Below are 24,409 nucleotides of genomic sequence, written 5' to 3'. Positions count from 1 at the left end.
ACCACAGTGCAACGCGCTTTTGTTTTCGGTGCCATGCGCAGGGCGCGGAGCAAATTCGTTGTTTTGTCATCTACACGCATACATCTAAAGTAAACTACATAGCCTAAACCCCGAGGATACCTAAAGACAGCTAAAACGGTTTCAGATGTGGAATAGAATGGTAAATATCTAGGACCCTAGATGTGGAACATAAAGCAAATTATCAACTTTTAGTTTCAGGCAATGAGACAAACTATCACTTCCTCGGCGATCTGATTGTGTACGCTATCTTTCCTCGGCTGCGCTTCAGAAAGATAGCTACATCCAGATCGCCTCGGAAGTGATAGTTTGTCCCATCACCTTCACCAACGTTGATTATTTGCTTACTATCAGACTGTTGTTTGCCCCGTGTCAATTGATGCCAGATAAAGTTTCACACAGTGGATGTGAAATATGGCCTCTCTATAAGTAGTGAGTAATATGACTCTTTGAAAGAACAAATGTCACCTTGGTGCAGTAATTTCCAAAAGCTGTAGTCTGGGAGGTAAGACCTCACAGGTGGGCTCATTTGCACATCTGATTTGTGGTAACTGGTGTTGCAGGCACAGCCTTATTTTTATTTAGTATGGGTGCCTTCACTCCTGCACTTTGCAAATGATGTGCATATATAGTGGTTCACTGCTTATACCATATAATAATGTCTGACTGCTTAATAGTCATGGGCTACACTTGAATCGGGGCATTAGCTTTTAGTACTACATACATATATGTAGATGCTTGCAATGTGATGCTTGAGTAGACGTGTCTCCCCTATGATGAACGGTTCAAATTTTAGAGTTGCCAATCCCCTTTTATTCTGCGGGATGCTTTCTGATCTATAACTTCTGGCATCTTTCATGTTTGGAGAAGAGAATTTAAAAATCTCCCTGTTTCAGGAATAATATCTTGCCCACTGAGTAGTATGCCACACACACAAGTATCTCTCTGGTTGCGCTGTGGAATTTCGAAGCTCATTGATATTGATGAGTGAATGCTGGCAGCAGTGTGAGATTGGCCAGTTCTTCTCATGTGCCAAATCTTCAATTAATGGAAGGAATTCTGTTGCTGGTACGGCCTGCTGTTTGTACAACTCACCAACCATCTTCTGCTGGGCAACCGGTGATGGGAAACTGCCATGGAATAAACATGCTGCATCTTACCATGTATACCGTCAAAGGAGTGAGTTTCCAGAGTCCTGACATGACTGTGTCATCTAGATTGTTCATGAATGCAGCATAAGGAGTTAAAACGGGGCGTCATACACAGCCATGAAGCCAGCAGCTCACACTCTCAGAAGTAACTCCAGTGATTGGCCTCGTTAAGTTCCTACTGCCACTAGTATCACAGCCTTTGGGTTGATCAGGTGAAGTAAAAAAAAAAAAAAAAAAAAAAAGGGGGGGGGGGGACAAAACAGCAGACAAATCCATGTTTGAAGGCATGTATATGAATGCATGTCTTCATCTGTTTGTATGTGTTTGTATGTTTGTATGTATGAGAATGTGCAATTTGAGATATCAACACCTGTAGGCTGTACCCAGCCTTTAATGCCAAATCTAGTCAGCTCCACTTCATTGCAATTCACGCCAACACAAAAATAAATCTCTTTTGAGGGGGCAAAGAGAAATTTGATACGCAAAGGTTTCATTTCAGCAAGTGAATGCATACTACGTTATTCCCTGGTTCTAATGCAGTACAGAGGCTTGTTGAACAGAGTTTTCAGTCATCTCTTCAGAGGGGACTTCTGATTTATAGTAAATATCTGTGGGGTATGTCACCTCACCTGTGCTGTTCGGGGTTATTTTGTACCCTCGACACTCGGTTTATTGATTAACCCGTTCCACACTGAATTCTGAAATACCCATAGACTTAATACACGGGCCACCAGAACGGGTTAGAGGCAAAACATTCAAATTTCACGCAGTTTCATGCAGAGTTGAAGTCTCCTGACATGAATTTGAAAAATGATGGTGTGTATTTTGATACTGGCTATTTCTCTTTCCATTTATAGCAAAATAAAATATTTAACAATTTGTACATTTTATCAGATTGAGCAAGATCTATAGTTTACAGAAGGAATACATGTTATTTTGTACAATTTATCAAGAGTATAAAGGATATCACATTGACATATATACAGTGTATCAGCAAAACAGCTTGCCATTTACAGATGTACAGTGTATGCAATTTTATAAAACCATGCTTTGTATAGGTACTACTTTTTATAATGTGACACATTCAACCTCAAACAAATTGTTCCCCAGTTTGTCAAGTACTTGGCTGAATAGAATCTGAATAAAAGTTCCCATTCATAGTCGGAATGATTAACGTTTGACGTCGTTTCAGTGACGCTTTTAAATTATTTTTTTTCATTCTGATGGATTCGCTTGTAGGTGGGAGCAGGGTATACCACGTTGTGTATGTTATCTCTATGGCAAATATACAGCATAATGTATAGTAAGTGTTTACCTTAATAGCCAGCAGGACTAGTGAGTTTGAATCTTCGTTAATCTAAAAGAAGTTCAGCCAGTCAACAATATTTTTAAAGCTATTCAAGAGATTCTAGTGAATGGATGGATGAACAACATGTTTTTGTGATTTAATTTGTGTGTAATAGTGCAGTGAATCGTATCAATTTTTACATCCTGAAAGGGGTTTGGACATTACTTTGAGCTTGAAATCAACAATCATTGAAATTGTGTTTCCACAGATTGGTATGACTATCAAATGTTGGTCAAGGCAAATACAAATGCAATGGCGTAATGACTTGAATAAATATCTGGTGGTTATTATGAGGCATTTTGAAAATTTGTCGACAAATTATTACAGTGCAATCAAACATATATTTTATATGACATGTAAAAATGTAACACATGTACCCTCCATGCAGATAATTTTACCTTTTATCAATATTTCTGTATTGTTTTGTACTCTTACGCTTTTATATTCCGAGATGTAGTTTTGACGGAGGAGTATTGTTTTTTTAAAGGCGATGTAAATTTAGTTTTATATGTGTTGGCAATTGTGTAATCACACCTAAATATTCTATTCAAATATCGCAGATGAATGAAAGAAATAAAGACAGACTCTGAAACTGAAATCTCGCAAACTTTCTCTGTGTCTTCAGTCACATTTTTTGGTACATGTATTGCATGCCGTCTCTAAGAAACTTGATCTTGCATGTGTTGATGACATCATGGTTCAACAAACTGTGAGCACTTCTCATTTTGCCAGGGATCTTTTGATATTACAACAGTTACGCCGATTATAACAACAGGGACTTTCTGTGCTTGTTCATATCGGCGGCAAATTTGTCAGAAATCAATTTAGAAATACTTTAATGGCAGGGTGTCGGGTTCTCATAAAATGCAGTCTTGGATGACAAGTGGCAACTAATGTATCATTTGTATTTACAAATTCAAGAAAGTGTTATGGGTCATCCCAGATGAAGGGAAACAAGGTTTGCTTTGATAAATACATGTTACAATGATGGATTTCATCTGTGTTTCCTGAAATTTCTTATTATGAAAGCCAGCGTTGCAAGAATATGACGATGTATAGATCAGTGTTGTTTTCTGAATAGCCACTAAGGTATTACAGTGGACTTTCATAATAAGAAGTCCTCAGGACCGGCACTGATGAGAACACTTTGTAAAGAACATTGACACACACACACACACATATACACCATATGAAAATTATCTTGCTAGTCCGAAAAACTATATCCACCATGTGGCTTTCTTTTAAAAGCAGAGATTGCATTTACAAATCTACTGATACTGAATTCTATTGGCCAAAGCGAGTGTTATTGCATTTATTTGGGTTATTTTTTTCCCCTCCAAACCAGCTAGATTCTCTGAAATTGAATATCCATATATAAACTGCACTGGGTCTTTTGCATAGTGTCCGTTACAACCGTGACTTGGATGTCACTCACATTGTAGAGACATGACATCAAAATTATGTTCCTTATGCTACAGTATGTATTAAGTATCATGTATAGTGGCATTTATTTGTCCCCGCCGAACGAGTTCGAGCAGGGGACTATGAAACGGGCTCCGTACGTGTGTGTGTCCGTCCGTCCGTCCGTCTGTCTGTCCGTCCGTGTGTGCGTCCGTGTGTGATCAAAATGTTCAATTTGCTACTTTGTCATTTATGAGCCGATTTTGATTCTGTTTGCTTTATATGATAGCACTACATGGGAGCTTTGAAACTTCTACACAGAATTTCAGTTGTGACCTTTGACATTGACCTTTGACCTACAATGTATATTGTACATTTTGCTTCAAAATGCTACTCCTTAGCCATTTCTAACCCGATTTCGATTCCGTTTGCTTTATGTGATGGCACTAGGTGAGGGCTTCAAAACTTCTACACAGAATTTTGACCTTTGACTTCTTTGACCTTTGACCTTGATTTTTGACCTATATTGTACAATGGCTACAAAATGCTACTCCTTCGCCATTTCTAACCCGATTTCGATTCCGTTTGCTTTATGTGATGGCACTAGGTGAGGGCTTCAAAACTTCTACACAGAATTTTGACCTTTGACTTCTTTGACCTTTGACCTTGATTTTTGACCTATATTGTACATTTTGCTACAAAATGCTACTCCTTCGCCATTTCTAACCCGGTTTCGATTCCGTTCGCTTTATGTGATGGCACTAGGTGAGGGCTTCAAAACTTCTACACAGAATTTTGACCTTTGACTTCTTTGACCTTTGACCTTGATTTTTGACCTGTATTGTACATTTTGCTACAAAATGCTACTCCTTCGCCATTTCTAAACCGATTTCAATTCCGTTTGCTTTAGCTGCTTTGCTTTATTATTGAAAGGACTGGCCTCGACTAGCCTGCACGCTATTGCCAGTTCTTTTTTGCCAAACTATATCTTAACTATTCATTGTTGTGACTTCATTGACGATGTTTGTTTGTTTGTTTGGTAAATAAATCTCATTTCATTTCATTTCATTTCATTTCATTTCATTTCATTTCATATGTGATGGCACTAGGTGAGGGCTTCAGAACTTCTACACAGAATTTTGACCTTTGACTTCTTTGACCTTTGACCTTGATTTTTTACCTGTATTGTACATTTGCTACAAAATGCTACTTCCGGCGGGGACATATATTACGCACCGCGTAATTTCTACTTTTCCTTGTTTTCAACTGGAATGTTTATACATTGTATGTGAATACAATTTTTCTGTGTGTGTGTGTGGGGGGGGGGGGGGGGGGCAAGATGGCAGTTTCATTGAAAGTACAGTGGAACCTCATCACAGAGAAGTCTCATTCATAGCAAATCCCTTTTAAAACAAGGGAATTTTTACAGGTCCCCACTATTTATATTTCTTTGTTTTTGCACACTGATGTACAATGTAGTGAGAAACCTGATTTAACAAGGTAATTGTCATAGTTTTAAGGTCCTAGGTATAACAAGTGTATCAAGAGTTTGTCATCTGCAGAGTTTTATATATATATGTATGTAACAGTTTCGTGAACATGTATATCAACCACCATAGCATGTCACAGTACAGTGAGACATATTAGTTGATCAATTTCTTATACACAGCAGAAATATCCCTGTGTGGAAAAAAAAATATATATATATTTATATATATATTTATACCAGTCTGTTCAAACAAATCTTCACACTAAACTTTGACAAATGATAACTTTTGATATAGAGAAATAACAACAGCGAAGCATCACAAGGAACTCTTTCAAATATTTTTTTTTCATGTATTTTTATTGGAACTCCTTTTTCCTCCTCCTTTTAAATAGGTCAATTCATTTTTTGCAGTGAATTGTACAAAAATGACAATAACATACCTCCCATGTGGGAGAAACACATACATAAACAAGAAAAATACAGAGAAGTCATACAAAAAAAAAAAAAAATGGAACCACTCTTGGTTTTGCTGGTTTTTGAGTCATTCTTATGCAGCATGTGAGTCTCAACGGGCAGTGGTGGTCGGTTGTGCTTTTACCGTGCTTCAGTTTTTGTCAATGCCCTGGCATGTCAGTGAGAACTTACAGGTCCATAAATAGGTTAGAAATTCATTTGGTCATGAACATTGGAAGTCATACATTGATACAGCATGGGCCACAGCATCATTTTTTTAGAGACAAAATGAAGAGATCCATGACTTTTCACACACTCTTCAGAGAAATGTGGCCGCACTTTCCACTTTGTACCATTTGTTCTCTCTACAGCCAATAAAAACCATACTGCAGAGTATATAATGCCACAAACATTGCATAGACTGACGGAGTAATTCATTGCATGTAGTGTGCAAGTTTGTGCAGGACTATATTAAAAAGCAAATGAAAAGTTTTTATGTAGCAACATAGAATGAATACACAGGAGATCATGGGTATCATTGATGCAAAACTTGCACGTGATTCTTTCCCATTGTTAAATGTAGAGCCACAATAGTTTTATTGCTATGCATACTTAAGTACATTAGGCCTATAACATTTTGTTTTCAATCTGATGTAAGTCAATGAAACTGCCTAAATTTCAATCCACTCCATTCATTCCAATCCCACTTTTTGTCATGTCAAGAAAAAAAAAAATACATTATAAGATTATTAAAAAAGGAATGTCTTTGCCTCATGACAATTAAATCACATTATCCCCATTTTGACAAACTTAATGCTCAGAGTACATTGGTATTTTGCCCTTTGTCTGCTCTTGTAACTGGGACTATCTCTTGCTGCTTGTAACCAATGTATCGTAGAGCTCTAAAATACGAGAATAAGATCTGCAAATGGCATTAAAAAAAGATTATCTGATAGAGATGCGATATGGAGTCCTATAAAATGCCAATGCTAACAGCAACCTGTCCAACAATTATTCCTCCTGAAGTTAAACTGCAGATTTTGTGCAATGGCTTCTTATACATTTTTTGGTCCTGTCTTGCCTTGTAATACTATCTCATACCCTGCCTTTTGTGAATGACCTTGCTCGTTCAAAGGTGTTATAATAGTCACCTGTCCAGTGGAATTACTACAGAGCTTACACAACAATTCACTAATGATATGTTGAAGATAAGACAATAATAATCGCTGTTACAATAGCAATAACTAAAAATGACACATTTCTAACAGTGCAACATCAGTTATGTGTGAACTTCCTGTGACTAAATTGCCACAGTGTTGTAAATATCCAGTGGCATTTGAGAAAGTGGAAGTTCTTGTGTTATGTGCAAGAGTATTTCTTTCATAGCAAAGCAAAATACCCTCTCCCTAAACCATGCCCTTTAAATATAAATTTTCCACTCCAACTATCTTATCTTTGTATCAGAGCATCAGCATTCTAAAATATACCAGGCCCAAGATATTTCGATGGAGAATGGAATGAAATTCAATGTATAGAAACCAAAAAGGAAGAAAAAACAAACTGGGGGAGGGAAAAAAAACTATCTTTTAGACCTGGAATACAGCTAGCTGCCACACTGGCAAATTTGTCAGACATGCACTGCATATACAGTTTCATTTTTAAACACTTGCATGCATATGCAATTTGTTCCACAATACAGAAATATAAAGAGTAACAACTTCTAATCAAACATTGCTGCTTCATCTAATGCAAACCTACTAGTATGGAGCACCCATGTATTTCTTATTTCTAGCTCATCGAACCTACTGCCCTCGAAACAAATCAGATGGTGACTGTATCTTGGTCAAAAACAAATAATAAAAACCTTGGAAAGCATAGTCATCTTGCAGTATAAAAGTTAAGAGAAACATTTAAAGGAATATTTTTTTTTTTTTTTAAATGACATTGGTCAAATTCTTGGCAATGTGCTATAGCTCAAACCTAAAAATCACATATCAAGCACTGTACAATTCATTGTCTGAAATAAACCATGAATTCAGCGCCCTACAAACAGCACCATCAAAAATCAAAATAAGAGAACATGCATCTAACTGTTAGTCACAGAGCTTGAATAGCACAGAATGGCTTTGTGAAAACTTTGGGTCACTGCACAAAAAAAAACAAAAACACAACAACAACCCAACATTGATTGGTTTATGAGGGAAACAATCATACTTCATGCCACTCATTAATGTCTGATGGATAAAGAGTTGTATCATCAGTTTATACACAAAAGATACTGCCATATTATTGGGGGGGGGGGGGGGGACAACAACCCAGAAAATATGAGCAAGAAAAAGAGTTTTGCTTTCTCTTAGCAAGTGATGCTTGTTGCACATGCACTTTTGCTGAATATCAAAATGTGAATTCATGAAGTGTGGAAAATTGTTGGAATTATCACTGGTATGATTTTTGCTTGAAAGCCTCTGGCAATGCCACAGCAAAAAACTGTTGTGTCATAAACAGTCTTTACGTTTTCTGAGGGACAGTGATGTTCTACAGCTGCTGAAAAAGTCTTTTAAAAGAGTGGGAGATTCTGTGAACAAAATGTTACCAGAAGGGCTTTATCGCAATTTCCTCTCCATCATTGTGGTGCCAATTTCAAATTATTTCTATTTTCAGTTAAATATTAAAAATTACAACCACAGGGGAGCTTTTTTACCCTTTATTTGAAACAATGTACACAGATCTACCAACTTTTGATTAAATGAACTTTTTATTTCATGAAAATAATTTCGTTTTATTTACGCTCCAATCTTTACATGATACCACCCATAAAACATCCATGTTGTTATATTCCTTACAATACTTAGGCAGTGTGCACATTACCACAAATGTTAACAATGAATCAACTGCTAACATCCTGTGATTTAATGGCAAAATAATTTCAGGATAGCCATTTACTTTATATTTTCTGTACAATCTTTAAAAAACATGAAATATATTTGATTCAGCTGAAAAAAAATACAAACTTCACATCAATGACACAGTTTACTATGTAGGTGTCCTAACATTATTTTCACAATTTCTTTTCTTTTCTTTTCTTTTTTTTCATTTTCAAAGGGTCAGGGAAACTTTCAATAATGTCACACGAACTCTGAGTTGACTGTACCATAGCTCAATGCTTCTACAAAAGTGCTATACAATCATATTGCTAACAAGTATACGTAAATATCACATCTACAGGCACAAAGGAAATTTTCATCCTTTTGTTTTGAGGACGGTTGTAATGCTACAATGCTTCTACAGAACATTTTCTGCCCATATGTGAGCCTGCCTGCCTTAAACTTCAGCAAATTCGAAGTTTCTACAGCTTTGCTGTCTAGCTGGCTCTGTGAACGTCGTCGTTTCACATTGTGAGGTTGAATCGGAGATGCATCGTGCAATGGAACCTTAAAAGAGGTGCAGTCGTATGATGTAAAAGTGTAAAGATTGCATAGTTCTAGAAATACTGTTTTCAGAAGATTCATCATAATATACACATACATATTATATACACACGTCATGGTATTTAGAATGCGAGTGAATGTGAGGTGTGAGAGAATATGCACAGATTCGCATCAACTTTTTAATGCAGCACCAGTTTGTCACTACCTCCAACTAAACAATACTTCTGCAAGAATTTCAAAAGATCCTGCACTAGCACTGGTCAAATGGGTCTGATCTACCAAAAATCCCATGCAGAAAACTAGGAACTCAAATTCTACCTCTCTCCATAAAAAGAAATCTAAATCAGCATCGACTTTTATTTTTTGACATCCTCCATAAGCAACAAGAGATTTCGCAAAAGGTACCGGTAGTCATTTGGTCACAGGCAAAGTGTCTTACTACTAACTGCTAGGTAATACACATTCATATAAAAGAGCACATTAAGAACACATCTTCAAACAAACAAAATAATAAAGAAAAAAACAAAGAAAGGAGAAAGAAAGACCAACAAACATTTCTCATTCACTGGCTGACAACTCATCGTGTGCAATGTACAAGTCTTGGAGCAAGAAATTAACCAATCTAATGGATGCCTGATAACAGAATGTGGTCATCGATCAGCTAGCAGACTTCTCCCTGACTTTAAAACTCTGGTATACCAACGGATAATGGCAAGATAGATCTGGAATCTTCTCTTGTTTTTATCATTTCCAGAAATTTGGGTCTGTGTCTGGCCTGGACACTACCCACATCCAAAAGGGCAATAAAGGAAGGAATGGAGGGTGCTATTCAAGGTAATATTGCTGCCTTTTCAGAAGGAGGTTGAAGCATAACATGCAAATAAATATCAGATTCATGTTATATATCAACTGCTGTAGACTTCTTTCAAAAAAAAAAATAACACTAATGATATCTAGTTCAAACAATATTAACTTTTACTGAATCCCTTTTTGATAAAGAAATACTGGAACAAAAACATTTAAATTCAATAATATGCTAAAAATTCTAAGACATTTCTAAATGAATGTAATAGCTGTTTAGAAGATAAGATATTGAAAATATAATACAACAAGAAAAAAAAACAAAAACAAATAATAATTCTAGAATACAGTAAATAAAACATGCAGGCACATTTGAACAAAGACATGTCTGGGTCACTCTGTAATACGTTCTTGACTGTTGCCTTGGAGGCCTGAAAATGATACTTAACCACGATTTGAAGGCATTCATTCAGCTTTTACCAGATATGCTTTTGACCTATCCCATCATGAACTTCTGCACAACTGCCACAATTGAAGCAGTTGAAAACAAATCTTCCCTCAGAATAAAATGACTTACAACAAACACACACGAGGGCTGAAACTATTAAAGAATTGACTTCCTACATTGTACCAGAAAACATGACGCACAGTGAAATGATGCAAAAAAGGTTAAGAAAAAGTGCATTTCAACATTGTTTACCTAGCAGCACTAACCCTGTTTTCCTATTTAAACAAAGAAGTGCCTATGCTGATTAATGTAGTCCTCTCTGTAGAACTTAAATATACAATACAGTGACAGAGGAACAACACACAAGTCAAGTGATATCTCAGCATTAAGCCTGTTTTGATATTCACTTTCAACAACAGCGAGTTAAAATCAAAGTCTTGATGAAACTGCTGTACATTTGAAAATAAATGATGGTGTAACACCGCAGCTCTGTTGCAGATTAAAAACAAGAAGTCGACTCTACTGTTACTACCTGGCAGTATCTCGAATACGATTAGCACCATGGGTCTAGCAGAACAATAAGGTGTTGATACACTCATATGGGTCACAAGGGCAGTGAGAGAAGTCGAACCTTTACGAAGAACTTTACTCACGGAATGACAAAACAACACACACACACACACACACACACACATGCACACACAAATACAGAGAAACAAACAGAGCACAACAGACAGGTGTGCCACTAGAAAACTTGACAAGATTTAGGCAAGACAGCATATTTTGTATTTACTACCCTGCTGGAGAGAGTGTTTTACTCGTAACACTGAGAGAGGTACTCTACACACACCTGTATTAACACCACACACGGTCATCACACCTCCAGTGTGAATCGCATGGGGGGGGGGGGGGTGTGGAGAAACTACATCACATCCTGAAATGTAGCTGGAAGAGTCTGAGCAAAGCTTGTGCATTGGGAAGATCAATGTATGCTTGCTCACACACACACACACACACACACACAACTTGTCTACAGTGAGCTCAGAATGCCTGACGGCATGAAACATTGAGCTGATGAGCCAATCACAGAGAAAAGGAAATGCGGATGAAGAAGGTACAGACTATTAAAAAAACACACAAGAAGGAGGTCCATGCGGATTCTTTATCCGCAGGCAGTTATGACGAGCCCTGAGTAGAAAGATATGAAGTCACATGACCGCTGCAGCATGTGTGAACAGTGTACATGTAAACCGTAAAGAATGTCATACACTGCTCCCGTACAGAAAACTCTACCATCATCACCCCATACTGGTCCATGTGGTAAGTTGTTCAATTTCACTCATTGAACTTCAAAGTGTTTATCTCTATAATTATGTGTACTTTGATGGAAATCTTCTGACATTTCTAATATATGGTGCACCACCAGTAACACCAAAGTGGTTTATATTAAATAGCTAATACATAGGTAACAACTGGAGTAATTATTATCATCATTTGCATTTCTTACTTTTTGATTCTTTGGATATGTTTTAACTGCAGCTTTAATTCCCGAGCTGGTTATAGATGTGGTATAGATGGGGTAATAGGGAATATCTATGGTTCATATGAATCTTATTTTTATCACATGCAAAGAGAGATAAGTAAAAAATCATGTTTTGATAATTATACTGGTAAAAGTAAAATTACTTATCAAATTCCTCTCATTTTGTTTTCTTTCTTTGAGGTGTCCAAATGCATAAGCACCCTTTAATAGATATAGAGTGATTTGTGCTGTTCAAGCATGCATGATATAATCATCATTATCATTATCATTATCATCTTTACTGTGATTACAAGTCATTATCATTATTGCTTTTATCATCATAAAAGTATTTTGAATAAAAGTATTTTCAATATCATCATTATCATAACCATCTAAGTCATCATGTTCATTATCATCATTTCCATTATCTTTACAATTTTATTACTATTATTCTGTAAAAAAAAAAAAGAGACTTTTATCAGTTATCAAGATTTTCATTGATTTTGTTTCCCTTGTAGCTATGATATATCCATGTATTGTGGTAAGAATTGCTGGAGGGACTAGGAAAAATCTCTTTGAGATATATAGCATACAAAGTAAAAATATTGAGGTATACATTTACCATGCTCAGTTCTCTGTAAAAGGTGTATCAAACTTGTACATCAACTACTCTGGAAAAAAAAAAAAAACCACAACAACAACAACTGGTCTCCTGGTTGAAGTCGAGTGGATCACTCGACTCTTGGATCTCCAGCACGAGCAGTTTGAGCTTTGTATATTCAACATTCCACTCACTGACACAATAAATATGTTATCACTCCACGAGCGGAGAAAGCACCATTCAGCAGTATTTGTATCAAATGCCTGATGTAAACACATCAAATGCAGCTTGCAGTACATCACACATTAGTAAAAAAATTCACATTATCATATCACTATCAGTCAATACATCACTATAAAATCTACATATAAAAGCTACCGTTTCAGCATAACCAAAGGCCATCCTGCCATTGACGGCTGAAGTCACTACGACGGACTGTGCGTGAGATAAAAATCGTAAGTCCTGTCTTCCTTTTGAATAGAAACAGAGAACCTGACATTGAAATATGATTGCTACTTGTCTGCACAAGAAACAAGATTTACTGTTGGAATACAAGAAAGATTTGTCTACCAAATGCCAAGTACACATGCTTCATATATTCTTGGCAGTGGAAAGGTGCCACGACATTGTCAGAGGGATGATGGACACTTTCCATATTTTGCTGAATCAAATTGAGTCCACGTCAAAATAAACGCTCATGATTATGATTGTAACCTACTTTTCCTTACATTTTTGAACAATTTGTTGTTTTTTTTTTGCATCACAGCATCATTTTTAGAAACAATAAGATATTGAGGTTCACAAGATGTTCATTGAAGACAGTGTAATGTCTCTTTCAGATTGCAGCATTTTTGTCCATTTGGAGTTGAGGGGGTACTATGAGAGACTCCAGGGGAGAACACTATGTCCAAATTTGTGCCTCACATGTTCACTTCTGACGATACATGTCATGCGTCCAGACGCCCTCGAGTTTCCAGGATGATCAGAGCACATCTCCATCTCGGCACGACCGTCAAAATGAGTCCAGGCGCGACCATCTAGCCCGGCCAGGTCCTGGGCCAACAATGAGCTCTCGGACTCTCCGCAAATATACCACATCTGGTCTTGGGACAGTTGTGAGGTCCAGGTCCCATCACAGATCACCAATTCCTTTCAGTCCCCATGTCTCTCATGAGAGTCTGTCCAAGGTCGTCCAGCTGTCTCCCTCCCACAAAATACATTTCTTAACAATTGTCTCTCACAACGAAGTGAAGGATATAAAATATAAATTATCTCTCGTTTACTATGATACAACTTGTGATAAATAATAAAAATGATATTTACAACATTTACAGCATTTGGAATATCTTACAGGTCCCTGTGGAGGTAAGAGGGGAAGAAAGGAAGACAAAAAGAAAGAGAAAATAATTAATGGAGCCGGAACAGACTGCCATACAAAAATATGACACGTGAAATGTAAGTGCTCATAAATGTTTAGAAACAACAGATGCAAACCCCTCTTATAATAAAAAAAAAATTGTGATTGACTGCACGAGTAATATAAATCATAAGTCAATAATGAATCATGTATTGTGTACAACTGAATGTTAGTCTTTACACAACAAGACACCCTAGCCTTATTCTATAAAGTAATGTACAACAATCCTTGACTGAGACATAACAGCTATCATATCATCAAAATTATGTAGCACATCCTGTTCAATGGTAAGTTTTCAGATGATTAACATATTCATTCATAAACCAAGGTGGTGTTATGGGTTCTAGGGCATGAAAAAAAAATCACATTTTGTCACAAGAATGTATTTGGGGATGAATTTCTCATTCACAACATTTTTCCTACCAACTGTTGACTGGACATTTAGAACCATTTGGGGAAAGTCTGATCACACGATAATTGACTGAGAGACAGACTAGCAGACAAACAGAATGAAACATCCGGACAGAAAGTGGGCAGGGACAGGATTTATAACAAAAAATACCCACTAGTGTGGGATATGAGGGGAGAGGAGGGGATGGGGAGGATGGAAGGAAGAGGAGAGAGGAGTTGCCATGGTTACTGTGTGGAGGAGGGGGTAGAGGAAGAGTGTGGGGAGTATGGTACATTGATTGGCTGAATAAAATCTCCGCCCACTGTCTCACCTGAGTCATGAATGGAATGTTAAAGGTAATAATCTTCCTTGCCCCCTGTCCGGGAAACATTTTCCGCAATAGCCTCCACAGATGCCACTAACTCTGTGATTTAACTGTGAACAAAAAGCAGAGAGAGGTCAAAAGTTAACATTGCAAAGTTTCACATCAAAGCAGAAAAACCAAATGTTGTGATTATCAATCTCCGACTTCCAGATATGGTATAATTTATACTGTGTTGCATCGCTTTCATACCATTCATGTCTGTTGTGCCACAAAAATGATTCTACATTGCTGGCTATCTTTATTAGAGAGTACTGTGCACAAAAACATGCTTGATAGACCAAAAATGTTAAACTATAAGTCTATACATTTAGCAATTCATACAAATATCACTAAAATCATGTTTGAATAAAGTGCTGAAATCTTGCCGATAAGAAGTAAATTGTCATAACGAGTTTTGCAGGGTAAAATTGAGGATCCAGATGACAGGCACTCATGATTTTTTTTCCTTAATTTTAAGCAGCTGCATTTTTTTTTTTTTTACTTCATCATTATGGCAAAATCCTCTTAGGAATATGCTGAATTTAACAAAAATTGCTCACGACACTGAGGAGAACTACTCACTGGATCTCTTAATATTCTTCGTGACACCGAGTGGCCCTCGGTGGCCCAGTCTAAGTCTGCCGCCACCAAGAGGCCGGTGCCATTTAGGCTGAGGTGAAACCGTCCCTGAGGACAGCTGACTGCGCTGTAGCAGTCCCCTGCCGTGGCATATGGGATGAAATGGCCGAGATGGACCCTTGAGAAAGTTGCGTCATCAGCTGGACAGAAATAACGGGGAACAAAATTTGTCAAAAATCACAATCAAAATGGTGTTCCTTCTTATCTGTATGTGTCAAAATATAAGAAATGCACACATTCAACAGATCATTGATGTGTTGACTGTTCTCTCTACACTGGAGACTAATTTCCATTCATATGTATTCACTGTTCACACAATTACATAGGTGTACAAAAGACAGTTTTGGAGAGCTCCTTCAAGCAAAAATGGTGATGATCACCGAGGTCACACTCGCAACATTTTCAAATGTAAAAAAACAAACAAAAACAAAACACAGCATCCCGAATCTATACATTCAGGTGATCAACTACACTTTCGTCAAATTTGGCCAGTCAGGAAAAAAGAAAACAAAATTATAGTACATGCCAATACACAGATGCTCACGTGAATATATGTTTAGGAATAAACAAAACTGGCACTTACTTATGACTTCTAATGACGTCACATTCAGCCTAACTTTGCTGAATGAGGTAAGACCGGGTTGGCGGTGTCCGTACTCCGTACACTCACAGTTGTCATCCCGGGCCCCGTGATTGGGGCACTGGGTGGGATTCAACAGCCTGAATGGGGGAAAAAAATATTTAAAAGTCTACCATCAGTATCTTATGCTGCTACGGCAGTCAAAGCCTGCAAAAAAAACCAACCCAAAACCAAACAAACAAACAAACAAAAACAAAAGCATAACTGATGTATACTACAAAAAAGAAAACATATCCTACAGGGAAAAAAAAAAAGGTGGAATTTGGTGTAAACATGGAGAAATGGTTCACACAAAAAAAAACCAGGGCTGCTAAAATATTCACACATCGAATCAAGCAAAGCTCAAAAGACTACCATAGACATATGTATGTGCTATCTGCATCTCAATAAGGTTTGTATGCTCAATGTTTGTATTGGTAAATTATTGTCGCTACAGTCTTCAGCAATTAAAGTTTTCATATACATGGTTTCAATTTTGCTACTTTGCACAATTTAGAATAATTATGAATTTGCATTGTCAACCATTAAAAATAAACTTTAATTGGTATCTCCACAAATGTTTCAACATCACCAAACATCAACAGACTACAGAACTTACATATCCCCATAATAAGGGAACTTTTGGATGAAGAAAACATTTCCCTACCTCTTGGGATAAATTTCTGAGTAATTTTCTGCCTCTCCGGCAGGCAGGGTGAGGTATTCTGCAGGGGCACTGCTGGCCATCCCGTGGCAATAGATGGTGAGCAACCTCCCCTGTATCAACATGGTATAGTCCCCATCATCATGCACGTCTTGTGTCACCTGCAGGTCTCTGCAACTGGTTGGTGGGCCTGGATGAGGTGAAAAATAACACAAGTTTAGCGGAGGGACACATATGATCATTAAAATACATTTTTTTTTAAAAGAAATGCATTCTGTAAAACACAGGTTCCTGAGCCCTGTGACAGTTGCCTACATATGAAGAAAAACATGGCTGGAGTTGAAGCTAATTTAGAATGCAGCAACAGGCATTCAAGATACTTCTTCATTCTAAATTTTGATTTAAAGCAAACGCTTTTACACAACAAAGTCAGGCCTTTACATATTTCAAAGATGTAACAATATATTTCAGTCTTATTGTAAAGGAAAGAAACATAATGAAAGATATGGATTAAATAAGAAACCTCAAGGATTCTTTTCAATATTCACACAGCCCCAAATGGACAAAATGAATATTACATGGTACAAACACACCATGATATGAATTTATTTCAAGCTACTCTCTATCAAAGCGCAAGTGCAAAATATAACACTGCCATCTCATCAAAGAGTCTTATGAATTGACATTCAACATTTATCCAAGTCAATGCCAGCAGAAGTTTCTTCTTACAAACAAGTATCTATTAACCTTTATATGACACAGGTACTTCTACATCATGTAAGTTTATGCTGTCTCTTAAAAAGTGTTAAAAAAACCCTGTGAAATGCCCCAAAATAAACCCCCAATAAATCTTGCTCTATGTACAGACAATATTTCTCCTTTGAAATGGCGGCTGAAACAATACTGCTTCTATGAAATCCGACCCGTCGGCATTATTCAATTGCCTCTTGTCGGTATGAATGATCCCTAATTGTTTTACATCTCAATGGAGCCGTCTCTCCGATGCCAGAAAATGGTCACCTTGTACCTCGCTCTCTGACGCCCTGAACCACATGAACACAGTGACATCCAACACTTGCTCATTCACACAATAATGATGACTTTAGAAGCAGACATGAGTGCGAAGGGAAGAATCACATAACGCAGGTCTGGTTACCAGGGTGGGGAGAAGGTTCCCTGGGGGGTGAGCTCATTTGAAGAGGAGCAGGGAGATGGTAAGGGATTGGGGAGGGCTTAGTGAAATTGGGAAGAGGGTGAGGGGAGGAGTGAGTTGCAGAAGGGGAGGGGTAGTGATGGAACCCTTTTATACTGCTAATTACCTCCATCGAGGAGGTTATGTTTTTGCCACAGTTGGTTTGTTTGTCTGTCTGTTTGCAAAATAACTCAAAAAGTTGAGAACAGATTTGGACTGAATTTACAGGGAAAGTTGATGGTGACACAAGGAGCAGATTATAAAATTTTCATAGTGATTTGGGAATTCTTATGGATTTTTGAAGAAATTTTGTATCTTTTGGCAAATAGGGTAAATGAATGCAGAAGTTCAAGCTGCACGTATTTGAGGTTTGCATACGCGCACTAAAGCGCATACTCTGCTATAGATGCCCCGCTTCTACAATATGTCATTACTGCACAGAAATGCGATATCAACCTAACCCTGTGGACATAACCACCAGTGCTAATACGAGAAAAAAAAAATGGTGGACTGGCCAACTTGAGAGTCACAGGAGGTGAGCCTTGCCACAACAAACATGGTAATTATGTGTGCCAACTACCATTTGGAGGAAGCAGAAGAAGAAGAGGAAGCCTGGGGATTCACTGGAGTAAAGCATGCATGGGATTTGCAAACTTTTAGCATGCAATACCAGTAATGTCAGCTGAGAGAAGAAGGGTGGGGGGGGGGTGGGTAGAGGGGAGGGGAAAAAAAAATCAACAAAGTACAGAGAATGAAATCTCGGAGGACCAAGAAGGAGGGGAATGATTTAGGGCTTGCTGGCAGGAGGAAAAGCAAATCCCCCCAGGGGTAGCTGGTTAACCCTGGAGCCCTGGAGCAACAGTTCCCTTTACCCTCCCGTGACCCCAGAGTGCACTCCGCTAGTGTGGGAATCAGGTTTGCATTTCACACATAGTCTGAAGGAAAATTGTCCCCAGGGGAGGCCCGAGTTAAGGGGCCACTTTCAAATTGCACATTATTCTACTTTTCTATACAAATAGCTTTCCTCCATTTATTTTTACCCTTTCCACGTGACATACCCTCGAGCCATTGCATGTCATTCATGGATTGTGCTTAGAGGCAGATTTAAAAATATTTCCTTTTCTTTTTTTTCTGTGTGTATCAGACAAGAAACTGTTCTAGATCTACTATACATGTTTCATTAATATTTGCTTAGAATCTAACATTCATAAAACATTACAGTTGCTGGATTCTAGTTCATGATAAAGAACACGTCCAAAACAAAAACAGGCAAAGTTTGTAAAAGTTATGATGCCCCTATTCACAGATCACAAACTCGAGGAGCATTCCAGTGTGCACAAGAAATGACAAACTTCAAGGTCATTTGGACACATAATTTGTGGTAGTTTGCTGGAGAGAACTTTCCTTACACCCTATGCATACAAACTTTGCAAAACGATAGATAGGATATCAAGTTCTTGTGAGAACATATCACACTTGCCACAGTGGGCTGGAAGAGATATTACCATTTAGCCTGGGGCGGAAGGAGCGTAATGGCGCTGTCACACTCTCATTGCCATTCTGTGACCTATAATGTCTCTCTTCATTACAGCAACAGCTATGAGTGGGACCACTCATGGCATTATGCAAGTCTATACACATGTATAGCCACACAATCCCGCACTCGTAAAACAAATACAGCTACGCAATCACAAGCAAATTATACAACCCACACTCACAAAACACATGCAAAATCACACTCACAAAACATGTAAAATCACACACTAAAAAAAAAAAAAATTACATACTCACAAAACATATGAAGAGTTTCAATGCAAAATAAGCTAAGCACGATTTTTAAATGTTTCAAAGTAAGTCCATCATCAGATAGAGCAAAATTAAAACTTTCCAGTAATACCTCACTTGTGACATAACAAGGAATATTCTAGAAGTTATGATTAAAAATATCCTATATTTTCTTATTATTTTCTTTGTTTTCTCAGCAGCTTTAATCACAAATATCTCACCTTCACAAGGATGGATTTAGCTTGTTTCGCACTAAAACTCTTCATATATACATGTAGGTCCAACATTTACATCACACACTCACAAACACACGTTATCACACACTCACATCTCACATATCGCATACAATTACACACTCACAAAACACACAATCCCCAAATCACAAAACATCTAGAGTTCTACATCCATTACACATTCGCAAAATCACAAAACATCTACAGTACATTCACACATTCACAGAACACATACACATGAGCTGTTCAACAACCTCACACTTGCAACATACATACAAATTACACATCCTCAAACACACACAACCACTCAAGACAGCTCTGAATACGGCAGGCTGGTAGAGGGGTGGGTAAAAATGCAGTTTCTCCTTTCAGCTTGTAACAGCAGGAAATACTCACATGGACGTTGGTTACAGGTCCTCTCCGACATGGGCTTGATAGCTGGGTGTCCACAGAATCGGTCAGGCATGACCTTACCATGGCGGGCCTGGCATTCCACCCTGCGTCCCTGCACACCATCACCACAGGTCTTGGAGCACTGGTGGACATTGGACGGATGAAGAGATGGTCATCATCGTCCAAGCTTTACATTCAACTTGATTAATTTCTCAAATGGGATATTGTACATGTATCACTCTGGGATGATCTTTCATGTGTGTGTATGGATGTGTGCATGTGATACACGTGCATCATAAAAATATTCATTTATTATGAGCTCCTTCTTGGAGACATTTATGTTATTGCAGTTACTGAGTATTATTGTAACAATGAATATTCTTATAATAAGTTTCTTTGTGGAGACATTCATTATGAGCTCCGTCATGGGGACTTCTACTATGAGCTCTTTCTTGAAGACATTATAATTATTTTATAACAATGTTAATAATTATGTTTGATATGTTTAAGATTCATAATGGTCTGATTTGACGTCAGCATTGTTTGGGACAAATTATTTTAATACATTCCCATTTCTATGTTTTTAGCACAAAAACAACAACAAATGGGATATGATAGAAATGGACTGCATATGGAGTGCACACAGCACCACTGACAGCCAATTTATTCTCTCTATCCCCCCCCCCCCCCCATCCCATCCTACAACCATATAAGGAGGGTGGGGGAGGGATAAAGAATTAAAGGTTCCGCGATATACATTGGCATACAGCAGATATTTTACTTTGGTTTAGGAACTTACTCAGTGTCAGCATATTGGCACACCTGGGCACCATATCATAAAAGATGTTAGGATAGCAACTCTTGCTGGAATGGCAACTTCCCATAGCAACAGCCAATCAGGAAGCTGGATTCTTGTCGTTACCATGACAATTGCCATTCCAGCAAGAGTTGCTATCAAATCAACTTTTTATGAAATGGGGCCCCAAATGATATGTGAAGAGTTTGATTGCAAAACGACTTAACTCCATTCTCATTAAAGTTGAGATATTTGCAATTAAAGCTGCTAAAAACCAAAAAAAAAAAAATTATGTTAAGAAAATATGGGATACTTTCAATCATAACTTCAAGAACATTGCATGTTATGTAACAAGTGAGGTATCATGGCATAGATTTTATCTTGCTCTATCTGATGATGGACTTTCCTTTAATGGAATATTAAAAAATGGTGCTTAGCCCATTTTGCAATCAAACTCTGAATTTCTGTTCTTACAACCATGACAGCACTCTATTGCTTGATTACTGATTTACACAAATACAACTTTCACATTCCACAGCTGACCTTTCACAATCAAATTATATCGCAAGTAGATTAAGAATGATAAATTTATGGCTGGATTTTAAGAATAAGGCATGATAACGGTGAGACGGAAGGTCTCATGCAATGACGTGATAATGTATTAAATGCCAGGGGGCTGGAAGATGGAGAAGGGAGGGGCAGAAAGATGAAGGGGGGGGGGGGTGGGGTGGGGGTATCTCACCTCGTTCCATGGGCCCGTCTTCCAGTGGACATTGCCCACACAGGGCCCCATGTTGCAGCGCCTGGTGTCCGCTGGCCTGGAGACTTGCCGACAGGCGCTGGGGTCGGCCGGGATCCGCCAGCCGTCCGCGCTCAGGCTCTGGCAAGTGACCTCGCGAGTCTGCTCGCCCGCTCCGCAGGTTCTCGTGCACTGTGATTACAAAGGGAGGGGCAAAGCATGTGGGCTTTATACGCCATCGTGAAATGTGGGACACATGAGCTATTGTTTCTGGATTATTCTGGCCAAAGGGTCATAATGTTCTAAACTGAAGTGAAGAGTGAGTATATTGTGAAAGATTCTCAAAATATACGTGAGTCATAATCCTGCTATGATACAGAATACTTGATGAATAATGTGGGATGGTGTTTAGTTTGGAGTGGTGTAGTGTGGCATATTGTTTCACTGAGATGTGGTGTGGTGAGGTGGTTTGTTTGGTGTATGGTGTAGTGTAATATTGTTTAGTGAGAGGTAGTGTGGGAAAGGCGTTGTGTTTAGTGCGGTGTACTGTGGCATTGTTTTAAAAGTGAAATTTGGCATGATGAGGTGTTGTGTTTAGTGTGGTGTAGTGTGACATAGTGTGGTGTAGTGTGACATAATGTGGTGTAGTGTGACATAGTGTGGTGTAGTGTGACATAGTGTGGTGTAGTGTGGTAGCGTTTGGTGTGGTGTGGTGAAGTGTTGGTGTCTTGTACTGTGATTGGCAGTGGTAATCATGACGGTAGATAACAGCCTTACCTCTCCCCACATGCCTTCCACCCAGAACGCCCTCTTGTCGAAGATCGGCTGAGGACAAGGGTCCCGGCTGCACTTCTTGGTGGTGCTGGGGCGGGCCCTGGTCTGCCTGCAGTACTCATCGCTGACCTCCGTACCCCGGTTGTCACGGCACCAGACCTCTCGCTGCTTGACCCCGCCCCCGCATGACTCCGAGCACTGCAAGACACCGGGCACGCAGAGAATGTGATACAAAGTTCACCAAGAGCTCAAGATGCTGGCGATATCTATTTCAGCTATTCATGAACCCTACTTCCAGGTGATGTTTCCACAACAACAAACATTTGTTGCTATGTCTGACGGTGTGTTTCACACAAATACCATTACAATATGTCAAATTCCATACTGAAAAACATTTCACTTTACACAAAATAAGTAAGATCTTTAAAGACATATATGATGAAACATTTGTACTAGACAGAAGAATTATGTTTTCTAAAAGGCATATTTGTATTCAAGAAAACTACAATCAGTATAGTTGGTGTAATGAATTGTATGTGAATATATAGCATCAAACTCAGCAAAAAGCTCTACGATGTACCTTGAAGCAGACACACTCCCAACATGTAGCAATACTATTTGTAATTGAGGAACCACGACAATTGCTTATTGTTTACCATGGGAACAAGAAATAGTTCCTGAACTATGCAAATTTTCCCAAGGACTGGGACAAGACTATGATAAAACTACAAATTTGACCGAGACGCAACCAAGGAGGGCTGGGTGAGACGGGTGAGAAACTGACCTGACTCCAGCGCCCCTTCTTCCATCGGTAGGTGGGGCAAGAGGAGCGGCGACACCGCTTGCTTCTCCGCGGCTTCTTCTCCGCACACAGGTTCTCGTTGACCACGGTCCCCTCGCTGACGCACAGGACATCTCGCTCCTGGGTGCCCCGCCCACATGTCACCGAGCACTGCAGCAAGGTAGGGAGAAAGGGATGACCTTGATTGTACAAGAAGCTACGTATCTTACCCTTCATTTGCATATTTCTGCCTTTCATTCTTTATAGTCTGCAATAAGACTACAAAAACAGTGACATGTCTCACATAGGAATAGATGTAGGGCCTACAACTGAAAATTCATAATAAACTAATCATAAACATTAGATACCACACAGTTGCACGTATGAATAGTAATTGACAGGGCTTAAAAATGACCCCCCCCAAAAAAAAATCAATACAGGCACATGAGCACAGCAAGATGAAGAAGCGAAAAATCATGACATTCTCCTTTTTTTATTGTAGCGCAATCGGAAAAACCAGACTCTCTTCCTGCACTTTGCAAAGGTAGATAAATAGGTAGATGAATAGAGGGAGAGAAAGAGATGGGGAAGAGAGATATGGACAGATGGAGAGGAGGGAGAGATTGAGAAGAACACAGACCGAGTGCTGATGGAGAATGAATGGTTTTGTTTGGACATTCATGACATGTTTGGGGGCTATTAGGGGGGCTCCATCACTGGTGTACTCTTCCTCTCATCCGCAATCACCATCTACCACTCCTGTGGGAGGGCATATCCTCCTCCTCCTCCCATGATAAACAGAACGACCTCTGACCCCAGGAGGGAATGCTGCAATCAGCTATCTTGTCATCACGGCCTAGCCCTGTGGGACATTGCTAGATGGGGAGGCAGGCCTCCATCATTTATCAAACGAAAAAAAAAAAAAGTCAGATAAAAAAGAAAATGTCATCTTTGAATAGCAG

General features: G+C 38.6%; 1 protein-coding gene across 1 annotated transcript in view; it reads right to left on the bottom strand.

Annotated features, from left to right (window-relative positions):
* Positions 1-14,798: 14,798 nt before the first annotated feature.
* LOC140245982 (A disintegrin and metalloproteinase with thrombospondin motifs 9-like) overlaps positions 14,799-24,409 on the bottom strand; it is an 82,154-nt gene continuing 72,543 nt past the window's right edge. Inside the window, exons 22-29 of the mRNA XM_072325432.1 lie at positions 23,451-23,618; positions 22,670-22,864; positions 21,896-22,084; positions 20,361-20,499; positions 16,758-16,944; positions 16,055-16,191; positions 15,415-15,611; positions 14,799-14,903 (exon numbers count right to left, since the gene is read on the bottom strand). Of these exons, the coding sequence (XP_072181533.1) occupies positions 14,805-14,903; positions 15,415-15,611; positions 16,055-16,191; positions 16,758-16,944; positions 20,361-20,499; positions 21,896-22,084; positions 22,670-22,864; positions 23,451-23,618 (1,311 nt within the window). The 3' untranslated portion in view covers positions 14,799-14,804. The remainder of the gene's footprint in view (positions 14,904-15,414; positions 15,612-16,054; positions 16,192-16,757; positions 16,945-20,360; positions 20,500-21,895; positions 22,085-22,669; positions 22,865-23,450; positions 23,619-24,409) is intronic.

This window comes from Diadema setosum, chromosome 2 (genome assembly GCF_964275005.1).
Source record: "Diadema setosum chromosome 2, eeDiaSeto1, whole genome shotgun sequence".
Taxonomy (NCBI): domain Eukaryota; kingdom Metazoa; phylum Echinodermata; class Echinoidea; order Diadematoida; family Diadematidae; genus Diadema; species Diadema setosum.
This window is presented reverse-complemented; position numbering and strand designations above follow the sequence as displayed.